Genomic DNA, 20,526 nt, shown 5'->3' on the forward strand with positions numbered 1-20,526 from the left:
TTGGTTTTGTGCCGTAAAATCAGGCAAACCAAGCATCTGCACATGAACCAACAGTAGCTGATGCATTACTTAGGGCATTTAAGCCCATTCAGGCTAGAACGAGTGACCATGTTATGCTCAGAGATTGATCTAGCCTGTATTCAATTACCTATTTCTAAGCAGAGGATTTCTGCATTTTTCGGACTGTTTAGAGGGATGATCCTCGAACCTATTTTAACCTTGGAGTTCTCTGTCATCGATCTGACCCTGATTTTATCTTTACAAGCTCAAACTTGTTTGGTCACTATTGAATTTTACTGGCATGGAGCACTTCTAGCTATATGATATGACGATCAGATTCGTCTCCCAAGTCCAGTGCCCATCCATTGGAAAGTTTGTAGAAAGGCAGAAACGAATGTTTTACTACCCCAGTGGGTATATAACAAAAAATTTATGGCGCGTTTGGATGACACCTTTCTCTAACCTAGTTTTATAAAAATTAGGGTTTTCGAAAACAAAGTTTTTCTAATGAGTTTTAGAAACTTTGTTTTTTCTGTTTGGGTGACACACCCAAAACCTGGCTTTTTGTAAGGGAATCAGATCTTTTAATATCTTTTACAAAACCAGGTTTTGGAAGCAAAACCTGGTTTTGAAGTGTCACCAAAACACTCCTTTAGTGTTGTCATCTAAAGTTTCAAACACGCGTAACATGGCGTCGAAGAAGGAAAACCACTTTTTACGTCCAAAAATTGGCTTTAAGGTGTAACCTAAACGACCCCCAATACTTGGCTTTCACTAAACTTTCCAATATATTTACTTTCCTTTAGCAAAATTTGTTTCTACAAATGTTGTAAAGAGCGGTATCACTTCGCTGGCCATTCCACGCATCGATTGATAGGGAGTGGCCTATATCAGGTTATATTTCACTTTTTTTCATTTAAAAACCAATCACATAATCTAAAACTTATTTAATATAAAATGAAGTTCTTGTTAAAATATATTTTAAACAAAATATAGACATAGTGGACTCTTTATAGATATTAATTTAACATAACAAAGTTTTAATTTCAAGTTGTTTTTATGAAAAGTATTGATATTTCTACTAATGAAATTTCAATGTTGTAAGAGCCGTTCATTTTTTTAGTACTAACAAAAACATCATTTGACTCTAAAAGAATTAACCTAATATACGTTTCTCATGATAATATTCTTAAGCACATATCTAGGGTTGGATTGTGCCAAAAAAGTGTTTTATCAATCAAATTTAAGACATCTGGTTTTTATTCCTAAAGTGATATGGAATGCATTATGTTTTTTCTTTTTTCTACCTCTCTGGTGCCTTTTTTCCTCTTTTTGTACTTAATGACAGCTTGTCACCCATTTGCTAATGCACTTGAATCCATCTTATCATAATTCCTGGCATCTTATCATACTGCCGCTGATTTTCATTACTTATGCTTAAGTACTTCCGAAAATTTAGGTTTTATGTCTTCTGGTTGATCTTTTTCTTTGACGTTTTCAATAAAAAATGGTGCCTGAAAAATGAGACCTAATCACACACTCAATTAGACGAAACCCCAACGCCAATAAGCATCCTTGCACAAAAAGGGTCCGTGTTAATTTGTTAATAAACTCATTTTTTCCTTTTACATAAATTTTTTGAAATTAGTTCTTGAATTTAACTTGTAAACAATAACTAATCTTTTTAGCTGAAGTGATTCAAATATCTTTTGGAAAAAAAAAAAGTGAATTTAGACGGTGATCCAAATCCATTTGTAAATTTGTAATTGCATAGCCACACTGGTATGCCATTATCATGACTAAAGTAAGGCAAATATATGATGGCAGTTCGTGAAAGCCGAAGCCATCCTCCTTTTTCATTCCTTCAGTGTACAGGAATGTTTCAGGATCTGTGCATAGTCATATAATATACCCTTCAATTTGAGTGTTGAGTATGTAATTGTCCAAACAAGCAGTACCCATAAAAATTGAATTGAAGATGCATCATCATCAGCATGACATTCAAGCCGATCAACTATAATACACCCCTCTCAGCAATGTAAATGGTAGGTTGATTAATTGTCCAGTCAATTGCCTAGACCATGAAAAAAAAAAAAATCTGAGTCAAACGGTCTAAAGCTTAAGATGAGGCTGCATATGAAATTGGCGTATACACATATATACCGCTTTCCATTACCTACATGAAAATTGTCAATGTAATTCTTTAATGTTTATAAAAATACCAATAACAAAGGCAGTACAATTTTAGTTCTTGATGATGAAACGAAGTGGATTTTAAAAGAAATAATTGCATTGATTGCTGTCATTGCAATACATCCATATTATATGCCAAACTGAAGTGCCATCCCTTGGGATAATAAATCTTGTGGGCCAAAAGAAAAAGTTAAAAAGAAACAAAGAATCCCCCTTTCTTTTCTATTATGATTATGACATATCAACATCCAAAATCAGTAACGGGCCATCTTTCAACTCTTTCGTTACTTGAACAGGCCTATATGTTAAAGTAAAACTTGTTGTCTTCTTCATCTGTGGTGTAGAGGACGGCGCAGGGTCAGAATTTTTTTTAGGGGCGGGCCAAACAGTTCAACTTTGAATTCGGGTATGGTCAAACTGAATCTGAATCTAAAAAATACATTGCATAACTAAAATTTTTAAATGTATTTTTTTTTTCAATTAATTGGGGTGGGGCCATGGCCTAGGTGCCGCCCCCCTGGTGGAGGAGATCAAATGCTCATAGACTTCCAGCCAACTATAGTGAATTCAGTGGCCATTTGGTTACACGAATAGATTGTTGTCATTCTATTAATCTACTTTTGGAGCATATTTATGGAATATTGTATTATAGTCCAAAGATTTGGAGCAGATGAGTGCAACAGTAATAAACTGTTTCCATTTCCGAATGGCCCCTTAGTGATGTGATGTCGAGAGAGGAATAAGTCAAACATCAAAGATTAGGGGCATAGGTGTGTGGGCAATTGCCCACATAGACCCAAAAAAAGTGTTTATTTTTATACTGAAACTTCATGGTAGTTTTTCTTATTTACATACAGGTACCTCTTGAAAATTTTAAATTATATAACTAGTGCCCCTTAACCAAATTTTTCTTGCTTCTTGCTTCACCTCATATATTGTTTTTGAAATATAATCAGCAAGTGGTTTGGACTTGGACTTCCTCCCAAGAGAACCTTCTCTCAATTCAATTATGTAATTAGTGAATGAACTATATGACAACAAAAAAATATGACAATTTTTGCACCATATGGACACCAAAAGTTAGGGATTTTTTTTTGCGTTTTTTTTTTCCCAAGTTATTTGGAAGTACGGGTTTGAAGCCTTTACCTTTGATCGTAGCTCCTTCACTGGAGTCATGTGTAAGCAAGGTGTTTGCTTTCATCATTAGTCGTGTACCAGACCCGATTATGACAGAGCTTTCAATATGTTAACCAGCTCATATATGAACTTGTTTGCTTTCTTAATTAACAAATCTGGATTGGAGGATCTTATATCTGACTGAATTGCCTTGAAAAAATTGATATAGAAAAAAACTGAACACCCAATTAAGAAATTAAATCGGATTCAAGTTCAGAATGAGATTTAGTTCTTTAATGAATATTTCTATATCCAATGTCCATACATTTTGAAGGTGACTTATTATTTTTCTTCCTCTTACCACGGGAGGCATTGATGCCCTGACAATTTCATTTAATATTGACGCTTATGAATCTAAGTTTTTCTTTCTTTATTTTAACACCAACTACAGCGATAGACTGATTAGTTAGTTTTTAGTATTCATAATCAACATTTTTCTGTTATATATATATATATATATATATATATATATATATATATATATATATATATATGTAAGTCATTAAATGATGTCCAGTTATCTAGAGTCACCTAGCCATTTAACCAACACAGTCCATCTAAAACAAATGATAGTTGAGAGAAAAAAAAAAAATACAAAGTATTATTAAATGACGAAATGGCCATCAGTCGCCGGTCAATTTTCTTACACACACATATATATATATATATACCGATGATGAACAACTTCAACCCTCGAAGGTTGGGAGAAAAAAAGCATTGCGACACTTTTGTCATCTACTATTAATTTCCACCTTTTTCAATTTTTTTCTCAACCCTTGATCTGAAAAAGATCAATGGCTGATAATGTTATAGGATTTAAGTGTTATTATCGCTTTTAAGTCACTCCGCCATCTAACCTGGTCCTTTCGATCCAATATGATAGACGATTATAAAAAATCAAATAAAAAAAAGATTATGAGTATTTTCATTTGCACATTTTTGTTTTTGCTTTCCTCTCAACTATTAAATGAATGGTCCTAATTGGATGATTGAATAAGTCCACATAACCAAAAAAAGCATCATTCACTCAATATATATATATATATATATATAATAATGACCACATGCTTCACCTCAAAGAGGCCTTAAAAGGTTGCCTTCTCCTCCAAAACATTTGGAACCGGTTTAATGGTAGAGTTATGGGTTGGAGGGTTATGGCACAGTGAAAGATGGGTCACTTTCCAAGAATAGCGTAGCCTCTCGAACTTGGTGATGAAATCGTTTGACTCACTCCAGTCAAAGTCTCCCATTGTTTTTTTTCGCATTTTTCACTGGACGTGCAGAGCAAGATGGCGTGAGGCGATCAGCAGCGCGGACCATCCACCGCAGCTGAACCTAATTTTGTCCATTATTTATTTTATACAACGCCCGTGATCCATCGTGACGCTTTTGTTCCTTTGTTTTCATCTCAACCGACTGTCACAATAGATGAGGTGACGTTAATGAACAAGCTTGTTGATTCCGGTTATCCAAGTGACTGTTCAATTCTCTGTGTCGTCGTTTGTTGAAATTTCAACAATTCATGCTTCATGTCCTGTACATAATTTATTTCATAAAAACATGGAAATTATTTTTTAATAAAAATGAACTAGGTCACATCTGACTGGTCAAATTTTGGAAAAGTATATGAGAAAAGCAAGAAAATTGACAAATTAATGATCCATAACATGCGACACCATATATGTTGGATTATTTGATAGTTTACTTTCTAATTTTGGGTCGTCTCATGGCCACCCAGTCTCTTTTGACCCGTTTCTTTCTAGATCAAATCATATAAATGTGGTCCGAGTTGTGTCCAAGACAATGCAGGTAAATGAAATTTTATAAATAAAATTCAAAGGCCATTAAACATGAAGAGAGAAACTCATGAGTCGTTTGAAGTTTGTTGTCACAATATATATATGTGTGTGTGTGTATTTTTCTAAAATTCGACTTTATAAAATATATGATCTTAAATTTGTTTGGAAGAGAAGCATATTGTAAATTAATCATTTTTTGTTTAATAATGACCTCTAATAATGAAAGAAATGAACTGCCCTTATACCATCAAAATTCTTGTGTACTAGAAAAATCAATAATTTTTCCTAAAAGTAACTTGAATGAAGACATGTCTTATGTTAATTTAACATTTACAATCATATACAAATGTTCACATTTTGTTTAAAATACTTTCCGCAAGATTTTGGGACGTGTCGTCTTTGTCCTAGACCTAGGCGGTGCGGAATATTATATATAAATAAAGGATAGAGAGCACCTGCCACACTCAAGTTTATTTTTCATAGATGATATATTCTCTTATTCCTCTAACCCTACAGATAAGATAATAAATATATATGTAACACAGGCCGGCCTGTCACCTGAAACCCGAGCCCAGCCCGACAATTGAAACCCGAGCCTAAGCCTAACTCGATTAAATTATAAATATATATTTTTAATATAAAATAAAAAAATATAAAATATATTTTTGAGAAAGTTTAGCCCAATGAAACGAAAAAAGCAAAAGCTTCCAATCTGTGTTATTCCTTTCAAAATATAAGAAAAAAAGACAATCAATGTGCATCAAATGTCTCTCTCCCCTCTTGAACTTGGTGGCAACTTGTCACCCTTTTCTTAACTGAATGTTTTCTATTTTGTCAGCTCTCTCTTAGACTCTAGGAAAAGTTTGTATCAGAGGTCTTCCTCAATAATATTTGTCTTCATCCCATATACTTTCAAAGAGAAAAAAAAAATGGCCCATTTATACATTTTGAAAAATATAATAATTATTGAAGGCATATACGCATATGATGTTCTTTTCGGTATTGCCGTCGTAGAAATTATTGAAGTGGGCAGCCAACCTTCCAATTCCCAACTGAAAGCATAATAATTCTAAAGAAAACATTCAATCACTCACTAACAGAAATAAACTTTATTCCAATGTTTATTACCAAGACCAAACCGATGTGTTCATCTCATGTCTTCTTTATCACGATAATGGAGAAAATCTTTGGTAATTATCATGCTTCTTTAATGTTATTTATTTATCTCTACGATAAATATGAGCCCTAACATTTGCGTGAAAGTCAGGTAGAAGATTTCATTTCTCAAATATTCATCTACCTAACTACCTTCTTCAACAATGGAAACAGAAAAAAAAAAAAACTTTCCCCAGAAAAATCTACTTCTTCATCCACAATATAAACAAAAATTAGTAAATATTGTATTCTTGGTTAAGTCCTTTTCCAGTCTATAAGCAGCAGTGGCACGCCATTTTTCTCTTCTGGCTTATGCATTCGAAGCCAAAGCAGGGAAGAAAAGCCTTCCCCAATAATTTTTTGTTCTTAATTATGAATCATGATATGTATCCAATCAAATGACCTCAGATAAGTCGGATATATATGAAAAAAAGAAAAAGAAAGTTAACCCCATGCAATTAAAAAATTGGATCAGATTTAGAATTCAAAAAATGACATCTAATTACAATAATACTCAATTGGAATGACATGTAAGTTTTAATAAAATATTTTACATCCAATATCCATATATTTAAAAAGTGGCATTGTATCTTAGCACTGTACCGAGTATAAACTTTTTTTTGTTCTTATTCTTATCAAAAAATTCGACCCGAATATTCCAGCGCACCTTGCTTTGAATATTCTTGTATAAACTCAATCAACCCTTTTTTTTATTCCTCAGTGAATAAAATGGTTATTCCCTCTGGAGACAACCCCATGTAACTAAAATTTATATTTTGGAGGAACTCTACTCAATGAATACTTTATTCAGCATCTGTTTTTTTTAGTGCGATACAACTCCAAACTTTCTTCAATGGAATGAGTGAGCTAATAATATTAAAACACCTCTGTCTCATGCTCTCCATGTCCCAGAATGCTACTTTTCAGCCCTTAGCTAATTTTTCAAAAATATTTTATTATTTATATGTTAACAAACTTTATATATTATTATCAAATATATATATATATATATATGTATATACAGTGACTTGACCTCAATTTAACGGTGACTAGGCGACTAAAAAACAAGAGAAATAACACCTGATGATTAACATTGATTTATTTTTAAAATATATGCGGTGGGGAATTTCTACTTTTATAATCAAGTGAACTTATCATCTGGCATCGAGTAACTGTTCAAGACTGGATGCGCCTCTGTGCTCAGATGTATTACTGTTCCTTGTTTTTATCCACTTCAGTACAAGACTCTGGTTTTCATTTATTTACAACAAAAAATTACTGAAGGGCCTAGTTATTCTTTGTAATCCCAAAATCATGCCTGGCATTCCTAATATTATGGATGCAGATCTCACCTTTTCCATGGCCGATTCAAATAAGGTTTGACCCGAAACATTGTCTCATAATGCAAGAGTAGCGGTGAAGTTGAGTAAATTCACGGTAGTACGTAACTTTTGGAATTGGTGAATTTGTTTTGTTTTATTAATGATGTGATTGGATTTTGTCCAATTCACGGTTGTTATACACGGTTAAGCGGGGAAAGTAAAATATGATGCCTGCTTGTGAGATTATGCCCAAAAGCTGAGGTTTCAAGTGACAAATTTTCCGCAGCAGCCGTAAGTATCGCGTTCCTGTTCAAAGGTGGCATGGACGACGCGGTGAAATTCTTCTCCCAATGTTTATCTTTTTCCTGCCTTTCTGATATGTCATTATCACCTCTATCTGTGGCGCAGAATCGTTTATCTTCAAACGGTGAAAGGGCTTGCCTTCTTAATCTCCATCTACTTCGAGTACTCTGTCGACTCTATTTCAACCACTCCCAGTATTTTCTTCGATGCTATTACTGTTTATTTGACCACCACAGAGAGTTCCTGTATTGCTGGATTATTATCGTACGAAGAATCCTGATAAAGATCATAGGCACGTTTAATGCATATATTCTTGGGACACTTTGTACAGAAAAGATTGCCCTTTATTGAGTATACCATCTTTTCGAGCGAGAGGAAGCTGCAGGTTTTTCTAAAAATTGTTTTCTTCTTGTTTATTAATAAGCCCGATTGTGATTTAAATTTTTAGTTAAATTAGTTCTCTCTGTTAATAGGAGTCTACCAAGAACAGGATTTTGATAGTTTTTTTGCCATTTTTAAAAGCTTAAAATTAAAGAAGGAAAAAAAGTTAAGGAAACAAGGAAGCATGCTCCATAGCAGAGAAAAAGACATTCAAAGAAACTCTTATATATGGGCAACCCTAAGATCATGTAGGCACTGCCTGTAAGGAGTACAAGAATTCATAGTCCACGTTTTTGCTCTTCAATGTGGGGAGAAATCTTTATCGGAGTTTAGATTTTAGAGGTTTGCGAGACTAATCTTCTAACTTTGCGCTTCCTTTTGGAGGTTTTGCGAGGCCAGTCTTCTACTTTTTGTGCTTCTTTTCTTTAACTGACTACGTGGTTTCGCTGTTCTGTTTTCGAATACAAAAATCTATGTTTTAGTTCTTTTTAGGCTTGTTGGCTCGTTTATTTTCGCTTCAATGTGCTAAAATCGCTGAGGTTTCTGTTCTTGTTTTTGGTTTTTCTTCTGTGCTGGACACTGTTATGTTCTTGAAAGTCTCGATCTTTAGTGGGTGTTCTTAATCCCGTCAACTTCGTGCAGGCTTTACCGATTTCCTTTATCGATCTTCCTTCAATTTGACGACCATCGAGTGCATTTGAACTTGTGACCGTCTTCTTCTTCTTTCCGCTGGGTAGCCATGTCGAAACTGGAGAAGCATGTTTCCATTGATGCGCAGTTGAGGCTCGTGGTGCCCGGGAAAATCTCCGATGATGATAAGTTGGTGGAATATGATGCAATTCTTCTGGATCGGTTCCTTGACATTCTTCAAGCATTGCATGGTGACGACATCCGTGAGACGGTACAAATAGGGACTGCCCAGCTCGTTATTTAATTTGTAACATGTTCTTGTTGCTTACATTGTCTGATTGAAGAGAATCTGCTCTGCCTGATCGTTTCCTGCGCCTAATGAATTTTTATTTGTGTAGACGAATATGCTTGCTTCGGTTTGACAGTCTATATTTCACTGATCATGCTAGGGATGATCCGATGTTGATCTTGCTGATCCTTGATGCAGGTGCAAGATTGCTATGAGTTTTCAGCAGAGTACGAGGGGCAGCATGATCCTCAGAAGCTTGAGGAGCTTGGCAATATGCTGACGAGTTTGGATCCAGGAGATTCTATTGTTGTAGCTAAGTCCTTTTCTCACATGCTTAACTTGGCAAACCTAGCCGAAGAGGTGCAGATCGCATACAGAAGGAGAATCAAGCTTAAAAAGGGTGATTTTGTGGATGAGAATTCAGCTGCCACTGAATCAGATATTGAGGAGACCATTAAGAGGCTGGTGGTGCAATTAAAGAAATCTCCTGAAGAAGTTTTTGATGCCCTTAAGAATCAGACTGTTGATTTGGTCCTCACTGCACATCCAACTCAGTCGGTTCGCCGATCATTGCTCAAGAAGCATGGAAGGTACCCCAGAATTATGCACGTCCTCTTTGATGTTAGAGAATTCAAGGACTTCCTATCCCTCGCATGTTATTAACTATATAACTTAGTTTGTTGAGACCATGAATTGGTATTGCACCTGCAGACATGTGAAAAGAGTCAAGATAGTGAAACCGGACTTCAATGGTCATACTCTGCAAGTATGCTTGATTGATATATGCTTAATAGTTGCAACTTGCAACTAGGAATGCATCAAATTACTGATTGGGGTAATAGAGGAGCCTTAGATGGTCTCTTCGAGCTTCACTCAGTCACAGAGTCCACATATACAACTGGCTGCGTGTTCCAGATGTGAACTATCCATTCAGATCAAATCAACTGGTTCCTTTACAGATTCAGTCAACACGTTCCAAATCCCAGCCCCTAGCTTGACTGACTGCCAACCAAAGACCATCTTAGTTTGTTAAAAATTTCTAAAAGCAAGTCAGGCTTTGATGTATCTGTTCGTTGGACAGAAGGTGCCACTGCTAATTGCAGTATTTTCCCTCTCTTCCATTTATTATTTATATTTATCTTTCCATACTGCACAGTGGATCTCCAAATTAATCCCAATTTAAGAATAAGTAGCATGCAGAAGTCATGTCGATGGACAGTGAGAGAGAGAGAGGGAGAGGGAAGAGAAAGAGGGACGGAGGGAGAAGATGGCACATCTTTTTACTCAATACATTCTGATATGCAGGATTCGCAATTGTCTTATTCAATTGAATGCAAAGGACATTACCCCTGATGACAAGCAGGAGCTGGATGAGGCTCTCCAGAGAGAGGTAGTTTTTCTCTCCTAGATTCACTAACCACGTTGAAACCTATATTATGGTGATTGTGTTCGAGTTTGCTAGTTGACTTGTGATGCACATTGGCCAAACTTGGAAATGTTGCTGCTACAGCACCTTTGACATGTCAATATTGGTATATGTGAATCTTTCTTCACAATTAATAGGAGTAACTTGCAAAAAAGACAACCATATATGGGTGTTTATGATATGCTTTGTTTTTACTTAATTTAATTTTCTTATAGCAAAATTATAGATGGACAGTGCTGAAAATCCTATGTATGAAATTCCATTTTTAGCATATCTACCAGTGTAGTTGAAAGTCACCAAGTTTCCAGCATCACACACAATGGGGTAGCAATTCTGGGATTGGGCATGCATTGGATCATGTTGCTGTACTATGTCGGTTTCGGATACTGTTATTATCTTGGACCAACGTATGAAATCTGTGTTGCAAATTCCTTTTTATTTGTTAGATTGCTATATCTGGCTGACATAATACTGTATATGCCCCTCAGCCACTTAACTGCATTAGTTTGTGATTCTAGAGATGGTTCCAAGTTCTCATATATTACTCACTTAAACTAATTAAATGGCTGTTAATGTCTAAATTTTTTGGAACAACTCCATAATGTTTCATGGTTATATTCAGCCTAACACATATAACAGCCCTTTGTTTTTAAAAGCCTAGATGCTTTTGAACATTATGAGCACTTGAAACTGCAAGAGTCAAAATTAGAGCACCTGCCAGTCTTATGGTTGTGCCAATACAGTTGGCAGTTAAAGACATTCATTGTGAATAAATATAGCCTTGTAACCTTGACAATTGACATGATGTGATCTGTTTGTTATAAGTAACTGACCTTTGCATGTTTGTTCCTTTAAATATTGCAGATTCAAGCAGCATTTCGAACTGATGAAATCCGGCGAACTCCACCAACACCTCAAGATGAGATGCGAGCTGGGATGAGTTATTTCCATGAGACAATTTGGAAGGGTGTCCCCAAGTTCTTACGTCGAGTTGATACAGCTTTGAAAAACATAGGGATAAATGAGCGAGTGCCTTATAATGCTCCTCTTATTCAATTTTCTTCTTGGATGGGGGGTGATCGTGATGGTAAATTTTTGCTGCTTCAAGTTCCTTTGCTCCCTTTCCTCTAGCCAACTTTTTCTTCTTCTAGCCAACCTGTTCTTCTGCTGAACCCTTTTATCTATCTTGCTTCCATCTTGGAATATTTCCAGGCATATAGTTTCATGAGTATGTGTCTCTTTGGTTGTATTTTTGTGCATGTCCTCACCTCTCTCTCTCTCTCTCTCTCTCTTCCACACACACACAGATATGCATGCACATACTGTGATGGATGGAGTCTCTGGGTACAAGGCTGATGTTTTCTCATGAGCAGCATCCATCCGTCCTCTTGTTTAGGGATCAATGAGAAGCTGCAAGAATATCAATAAATTCATGCCATCTCCATAACAACATCCATACAATATTGAATGCAGGAAATCCTCGAGTGACTCCTGAAGTGACGAGGGACGTGTGCTTGTTGGCTAGAATGATGGCTGCTAACTTATACTACTCTCAAATAGAAGATCTAATGTTTGAGGTATTAAATATATATTGTGCTTTTGTGCTTTCATAGTTGAGCAAGAAAATATGACTAGTCATATCTACCCATGCTTGCACATGCACATGTGTGTGCATATCCAAACATACATTGGGAATTTTTGTGTCAATCGACCATATTATGACTTGCAATTCTTTTCTTCTTTCTTTTCAGTTATCTATGTGGCGCTGCAGTGATGAGCTACGGCTTCGAGCAAATGAACTACATAGCTCTTCACGAAAAGATGCAAAACATTATATAGGTATGCAGATAGAAACAGATTGTAGCATGTATGCTTTCTTTGCCTAGGGACCCAGGACATGCTAACATTGTCTTCATAAGAATGAAGCTTGATCAGAAACTGATGGTTAATGGAATATCCAGTTTATGTGTGATGTTGCAAGATTTAGTAGCTTGACAAAAAAAGATGAACCAGAGAATATTTTGCTGGAGGAGCAATAATTTGTTATTGGAAATTTGAAGGGAAAGAAGGAGGCCCATCTTTGAGAAAATCTTACATGCTTTTGTTTTATTTTTTTTTTGTTTTTGTTTTGTTTTTTTTTTTTTGAAATCCAGAGGGCCAGGCTCTCCTGGTTCTGTCCATACTCCAGGGGACTTTGGTGATAATTAATTGTTTTCTTTATAAGAAAAATAAAGGCAACAGGTTCCTGGTTCTGAAAGTCAAAACCCTGAAAATCTACGAATGAATTAGCAAGATTTTACCAACTTTGCTGCTTCCTTGATGGATAACATTTTTATTGTCGTGTTTAAGAAATATTAGCTGTTTGGTGGACATGAGGCTTTTGCATGATGCTGCCCGATTTTCCCTGTATTGACTGTTCTCGTATTATCACTTTCAGAATTTTGGAAAAAAATTCCTCCAAATGAGCCTTATCGAGTTATACTTGGGGAGGTTAGAGATAAGTTGTACAATACCAGGGAGCGTTCTCGCCACTTGCTAGCCCATGGACTTTCTGATATTCCTGAGGAAGCAACTTTTACGAACGTTGAGCAGGTGATTTTCTAGCTTCTTGATCTTCTTTCTTATTCTTGTACTCATTAGATCGACATGAAGTTCTTTTATTTTAACTCCCTGTAATGCTTTAGTAAATCGTAGTGTAATGAAGTTTTTAAGGAATTAGGATTGCAGTTGGTTCATGGTTGTACTTTAACGTCCTTTCCTATTACTGTTGATTCAGATGCTAATCCTTTTTCCTTGATCTTTTTTTGTGATTATAGTTTCTCGAACCTCTTGAGCTATGTTATAGATCACTCTGTGCGTGTGGTGACCAGCCAATTGCCGATGGCAGCCTTCTGGATTTCTTGCGACAGGTTTCAACATTTGGTCTCTCACTCGTACGTCTAGATATCAGACAGGAGTCTGACAGGCATACTGATGTTATGGATGCAATTACTAAGCACTTAGGAATAGGTTCATACCGTGATTGGCCAGAGGAACAGCGTCAAGGATGGCTGCTGTCGGAACTCCGTGGAAAGCGACCATTGTTTGGTCCAGACCTTCCAAAAACTGAAGAAATTGCTGATGTGCTCGAAACACTTCATGTGATTGCCGAACTACCCTCTGATAATTTTGGAGCATACATTATCTCAATGGCCACAGCTCCATCAGATGTTCTTGCTGTTGAGCTTTTGCAACGTGAATGCCATGTGAAAAAACCACTGAGAGTGGTTCCATTGTTTGAGAAACTTGCTGATCTTGAAGCTGCACCTGCTGCTGTAGCTCGGCTCTTTTCAATTGACTGGTACAGGAACAGGATAAATGGGAAGCAAGAGGTTATGATTGGATATTCAGACTCTGGCAAGGATGCTGGAAGACTATCAGCTGCCTGGCAGCTATACAAAGCTCAGGAGGAGCTTGTAAAAGTTGCCAAGCAATATGGTGTCAAGTTGACAATGTTCCATGGTAGAGGAGGAACAGTTGGAAGAGGTGGTGGACCTACTCATCTTGCCATCCTGTCTCAGCCACCTGATACTATTCATGGATCTCTTCGCGTCACTGTCCAAGGTGAAGTTATAGAGCAGTCATTTGGAGAGGAGCATTTATGTTTCCGTACACTCCAGCGTTTCACTGCTGCTACCCTTGAGCATGGGATGCATCCTCCAGTTCCACCTAGGCCAGAGTGGCGTGCTTTGATGGATGAAATGGCTGTGGTGGCAACTAAGGAGTATCGATCTGTTGTATTTCAAGAACCACGTTTTGTGGAATATTTCCGTCTTGTAAGTATTCTTCACTTGATTTTCATACAGAAATACTTGATCTTGAATGTGTTTTACAGCCCAATGTATTATTTTCTTCATGAAGCACTGAATAGTTATATATGCTGATATCATCTCGAAAGTCCCTTTTACCCTGCAAAAGTTTTGTTTTCTGCACTGACTGTTACGTTTTTAAATTTTTTATTTTTAACAGTTCATTTCATGTTATTTTATGTAAATGTGTATATTCTGTACTTTTCTCTTCTACTGTATGCTTTAGTTGCCTTTTTCTTGACTTTCCATGGTTGTATCATCTTCTTTGATTAAGAACTTGATTATGTTGGCTTCGTTTGCTGGTTTTCCTTCTTGGGAAGAAATACTTTAGGGATTTTAGAAAGTTATGGTTAATATACTTGTAGACGAAATTCTATAGCTTAACACAGATACACTTTCTAACTTAGCAATGCATTAAATTCCACAGGCAACTCCAGAGCTGGAATATGGACGAATGAACATTGGAAGCCGACCATCCAAGCGTAAACCTAGTGGGGGAATAGAATCACTTCGTGCAATCCCATGGATTTTTGCTTGGACACAGACTAGATTTCATCTTCCTGTTTGGTTAGGCTTTGGAGCAGCATTCAAACATATTCTTGACAAGGACATCCGGAATCTTAGCATGCTACAAGCCATGTACAATGAATGGCCGTTTTTCAGGGTTACACTTGATTTAGTGGAAATGGTATTTGCAAAGGGCGATCCTGGCATTGCTGCGCTATATGACAAGTTGCTGGTATCTGAAGACCTTTGGGCATTTGGGGAGCGTCTGCGTGCAAACTATGAGGAAACCAAAAGCCTCCTTCTTCAGGTAAAAATAGCTATTGCTATTTTAAGCTTTGTGTAGCTTGTATATGAAAGAGAATGCATGGCATAAGATAGATGTGTTGTTCTTCAGAAGTGCCTATCCAAATTTTTCGGTTGTTCACCTTTCTATGAACTGGTTTGAGGTTTCTTCATTTTCCTGTTTATCTGAAAACTTCACCTTTGGTCAGGTTGCTGGCCACAAGGATCTTCTTGAAGGAGATCCCTACCTGAGACAGAGGCTGAAATTGCGAGATTCATACATCACAACACTCAATGTGTGCCAAGCATGCACTCTGAAACGTATCCGTGATCCCAATTTCCATGTGAAGGTGAGGCCTCATATATCAAAGGAGATCATGGAGTCAAACAAAGCAGCTGCAGAGTTGGTTAACCTGAACCCGGCAAGTGAGTATGCTCCAGGCCTGGAGGACACCCTTATATTGACCATGAAGGGAATAGCTGCTGGAATGCAAAACACTGGTTAAGGTGGACTGTGGCCTCTTGTTTGGCTTAAGCTCTGTTAAGAGAACTTTTTATTTACTCCCCTTAGGATCTGTGTAATCTGGGGATATATAGTTTCTTGAGCGGTCTGTTTGTGTTGAGGAGGGGTTTTGCTGCTAAACACTCCTCTTGCCTAAAGTTGCTTGTAAGACTTCTTTTTTGTTCCTACAAGTATTTATTAGTAATCCGTTAATTATCTATATCCGAATCGCCATGCATGGTGCACTAATTTCAGCTGTCCTAAACATGTGTACTATATTCAGTATTCAGTAGGTACGAGACCCTTAGGTGCAAGACCCGTAAGGAATTTCTAATATGAAAGACCGGGAGAAAATCAAAAAGAAAAAAGAGATAGAATGTGTTATTTTAATAATTTAGCATCAATTAATAGCTTTTTTTTCCCCTTAATTTTATCTTGACCTTCCATCTTGGAAAGACCAATAAAAGATGATTCTTTTATAAGTCTTGTTCCTAAAGGTCGTGTGTCTATTAATTTCACTGTAAATAAACACAATTTTAATATACACTTATTTTGGAAAAAGGATTGTACAAATACGCACTGATATGAGAACTTATGTTTTCGTAAAAATAGTAGAAAGCTCATAGATTTACATAAAACAATGTCCTTTTTTCTTCCCGAACCTTATAACGTAATTTACATACATTTTTAGTAGAAGAAAAGTTTTCTATCATATAATTTTAGCATAATATAGGAAATTTAGTAACTTAAAAAATCGATTGCCTCACTGTCAACTATTTTGTAAGACTTGAAAGTTCATTTTTTATGTTCAAAACATCTTCATTGTATATATATGCATCTTAATACCTTCTAAAATTAAGAAGTTTGGCAATGTATCAAACTTCAGGAGGTGGTAGCTCAAATTTTGTAATGTCCGAAAGAAACGATCTAAAATGAATTTCTGTTAAATGAATCGTATTGAAATCGAATCTAGAAGTAATAAAGGGAAAGAGTCCTCGGAGTTACTAGATCGCTGACTGTTTGATTTATTTCGGTGTATATATAGTATATACAGTCCGAGGCATTTTTCGCCTTTCCTCGTTCCACCTATTCTCACTCTCTCTGTCTCTCTTATATATGGAGCGAGATTTCACAGTAAGCCCTAGCTACAAGCCGTGGCTATCACGGAGGCTTATCGCCAACTATGCCTGATCATGTTCTTGACATATATATGAGTTTACATGCTCATATGATAGCTTAGTTTAAATAGGGAAATGTAGCCCGATTCGGAACCCCCAACTTTTATTCATGTTCCAAGTATTCCTTATCTAATCTTAAAAATGTGGATATTCCAGGGTCAGAACAAGGGCCAAACAGTATAATCTCGGATCTGATTAAAAATGTGGATATTCTAGGGTCAAAACAAGATTTTTTTCTGGGGTAGGCCAAACAGTATAATCTCGGATCTGAGTAGGATCAAACCGAACCCGAACATAAAAAGCACAACTATTTTTTTTCAATATTTTTTTTTAAATTAGTTGGGGCGGGGCCATGGTCTGGGTGTCCCCCCTCCCTCCACCGCTGCTGCATTCCGTTAAAAAGGTGCTCTAGTAACAAGACGAGTTCAAATTTTGATATCACTCATACGTATTATCATGCTAGTACGCTACTATACTAAAGTGCCTTTGCAAAAGTGTTTGTTCTTGTCCGTGAGGTGGTTGACACGGTAAGTAGGGCGAGTCAGTATCATTATTATTTTTGAACCCTTAAGGTGTCAATTTCCTATAGTACAAGCGGGAGACACTGATATACAAGGTGAAGCATGCAGGACACTTTACTCGAGACACCAAAAGTATGTTATACCCTTTGGGGATGAGGGGAAGGGTGAGATTTTGGCCTTACGGTATGATAAAATACTCCCCCTACTCCCTCAGCTACTAAAATATAAACCATTGGTTCATTTGACCATAAATATGATTTTTCAAGCCCCTTACAGATTTTGGGGCAGATTGTTGACGTCTAAAATTTGAAGATGCTCTTGTTTATGCTTCAGTTGTGTGATGAAAAAGAAAAGTTGTTTATCACCACTGATTCATGCAAAATATAAGTTATAGTGAACAAAAAATTCACGAATTGCAAGACAGTAGCATATATATAGAGTAACTCGATATTGGCAACTTTAATCCAAACAACTGGTGCAAACTCTCCATGTCACTCTCTCCTTTCGGCCTTTCATGTCAAACGTTCAATGAAAAGAGAGTTGTTTGTGTCCAAGAAATAATCGTCGAGGATTAAACCTTTCTGCACGCACGAATAAATTAAATGGATCTAATCCGAACCTAGGCAAACAATTAAAGAACCAAGAACTAACATTCGTGAAAGTACCTCAATGTGCATCTATTGAGGGAGACTATTCCAATATGGCCTCCAAATTAAGTGCTAAACTATAAATAATGTTATACTAATTCTAGGCTCACTCGAGTCTGATTTTTTGCTGGAATTAAAAACCAAGAAACTTAAAACAAAAATAAACTCTTGTAAATGACGTGCACGCATGTCGTCGCCATATATAGAAGTCAATATGGATGATTGACCATACGGGCTTATAGTTTCCTTATTACTTTTCGAACGTTTGCTTTCCATAAAGATGTAGCAACAGCAGCTAATAGTGTGAAACTTCCTCTAGTTCACGATTTTGATTGAACATGATTTCTGCATCTTAGACGTGCACGCCAATTACAAATTTTTTGAATCTAAAAACGACACACTGTTTTTGTTATAGGAAACACAATACGATAATGAATATCATTTTTAAATTTGAGAACAAAACATTCCACGCAATTACACAATGTTTCTTGAAATAAAAACATGATGATATTTAAACAAGTGTGTTGTAATAATATAATGTTCTTCGTACCAAACATTTTCTCAAGGATGGATGCCTTATTAAGAGCAGCACAGAGCCAAAAGACTCAACTCGGACCCTAACCCGAACCCGAACCGCACAAAAACGGGAAGGTGTCCCGCCAAAAACAGGAGGGAGGGGCTTCAAAGAGCGAGAGGATAAACGAGTGACCAGAGAACGGCGCGGGGGGAGTGAGAAGGAGAGAAGGGAGACGGAGTCCCACGATAACTGGTGGCCGAACCCCGACGACCTTGGAGACGGATGCCCACAAGAACGTCGCAGAGAGGCAGCCCTCCTCCTTTGCCGCTTCATCCGCTTCTCCCGCCCTGTCGCCCATCAAGAACCCGTCGCAGCTTCTCCCGTCCCGTCGCCGATCAAGAATCCATCCCAGCTTCTCCCGTCCCGTCGCCGATCAAGAAACCATCGCAGCTTCTCCCGTCCCGTCGCCGATCAAGAATCCATCGCAGCTTCTCCCGTCCCGTCGCCGATCAAGAATCCATCGCAGCTTCTCCCGTCCCGTCGCCGATCAAAAATCCACCCCGTTTACCTTCCTCTTTCAAAAGGCTCTCCGTCAACATATTTTGGCATTCCCTTGCGAAGGTCGCTGTAGAATCCCCCTAAAATACTGTAAGAGATCTCCCCACCTCACTCTCACTTTTTCCCTCTCTATCTTTCCCTGTGCATGTAATTGTCCTCGTCGCTGTCGTCGTCTTCGTCTTCTTCCCTCGAGAAATTGTTCGTTACTCAAGGTTTCAAACCCTAAGCGATCTGCTGTGACTAAAATTTCTTCGAGCGATCGTCATCTTCGTTGTCGTCCTCGCCTTTAAGAAATTAAATTCTTGGCTCCTTTGTGGTTCTGGGATTCTCAAACCCAAGGCGATACTGCTTCTCCTAAAATGCGTTAATTTCACACCGACATCATCTTGCTGTATGAAGATTTTCAAACCGTGGCCCACTCTTCTGCCCCGTCAATAATTCTGAGCAACGAAGAAGAGGACCTCCCTCCGCTCGTTTTTGAATTTCACTGCGGGTTCTCTTTCTCATCACGCTCTTCCATTTCTGCCTCTCTCTTCATCTTCATCCGCGTCCTTCAACTGCCACACCGAAAACACCCGCTGGCCGCCGCACCAGGAACTGCCTTCTCTCTCTCGCTCTTTCTGTTTCCCTCTCTCAATGTCGCTCAGAGCGACACCTCGCTGGCGAGCGAAGGGAACCTTCTGAGTGAAAGTTTTAGAATCCCATAGCTCAAAGCGATGGTTTTCCGTCTGAGGGTTCCCTCGTTCACCCTCACTTTGCGCGAGGTTTTCAGAAACCCATCGCCCAAAGCGAGAGCCAAGGTTTCCCATCGCTCAGACCGATGGTTTTCCGAGCGAGGGTTTTCTGTTCCGGCTCAGAGTGAGGGTTTCTGACGGACCGCGCCCTCCGGCTCCGCGGCTCTGTACGGCAGCACCACCGTCTGTCTACGTCTTCGTTCCTGCCTGCTGCAGCGCTGTTTCCATGGCTCCGCCTGATCGCTGCTGGTATGTATGTCTTCCTCCCTTTCTCACACACACACTGTGTCTCTCAGAGAGTCTGATCTCACCCATCGCCTCTCTCTCTCACACAGTGACCCTCCGCCGCTCTGCCGGTTTGGGATTTGGGATTGCTTCCAAAAGGTATGACTAAAGATATATTCTACTTTCACTTCTATCTATTGCTGCATCTCAATTTGAAATGATCGTATCGTGGTAGTTTTTTTTCGTTGATCTGAAGGTTGCCAAACTGAATGTTGCTGCTTATCCTCATACTAGTATTAGTACCAGTAATAGTAATAACCGAAATGGTTTCTA

General features: G+C 37.8%; 1 protein-coding gene across 4 annotated transcripts; it reads left to right on the forward strand.

Annotated features, from left to right (window-relative positions):
* Positions 1–8,104: 8,104 nt before the first annotated feature.
* LOC116266835 (phosphoenolpyruvate carboxylase 2) lies at positions 8,105–16,033 on the forward strand. Of its 4 annotated transcripts, none has more exons than XM_031648252.2 (11): positions 8,105–8,240; positions 8,972–9,230; positions 9,447–9,838; positions 10,554–10,638; positions 11,539–11,761; positions 12,148–12,251; positions 12,426–12,513; positions 13,112–13,266; positions 13,491–14,489; positions 14,950–15,336; positions 15,521–16,033. In XM_031648252.2, exons 2-11 carry the CDS (start codon positions 9,069–9,071, stop codon positions 15,815–15,817), a joined length of 2,892 nt encoding a protein of 963 aa, XP_031504112.1. In that variant the 5' UTR covers positions 8,105–8,240; positions 8,972–9,068; the 3' UTR covers positions 15,818–16,033. The 4 variants fall into 4 exon arrangements, with proteins under 4 accessions (XP_031504112.1, XP_031504111.1, XP_031504110.1 ...); XM_031648251.2 differs by having other exon boundaries at positions 8,180–8,333; XM_031648250.2 differs by lacking the exon at positions 8,105–8,240 and adding an exon at positions 8,512–8,671.
* The last annotated feature ends 4,493 nt before the right edge of the window (positions 16,034–20,526 follow it).

Source organism: Nymphaea colorata, chromosome 13, assembly GCF_008831285.2.
Source record: "Nymphaea colorata isolate Beijing-Zhang1983 chromosome 13, ASM883128v2, whole genome shotgun sequence".
Taxonomy (NCBI): Eukaryota; Viridiplantae; Streptophyta; class Magnoliopsida; order Nymphaeales; family Nymphaeaceae; genus Nymphaea; species Nymphaea colorata.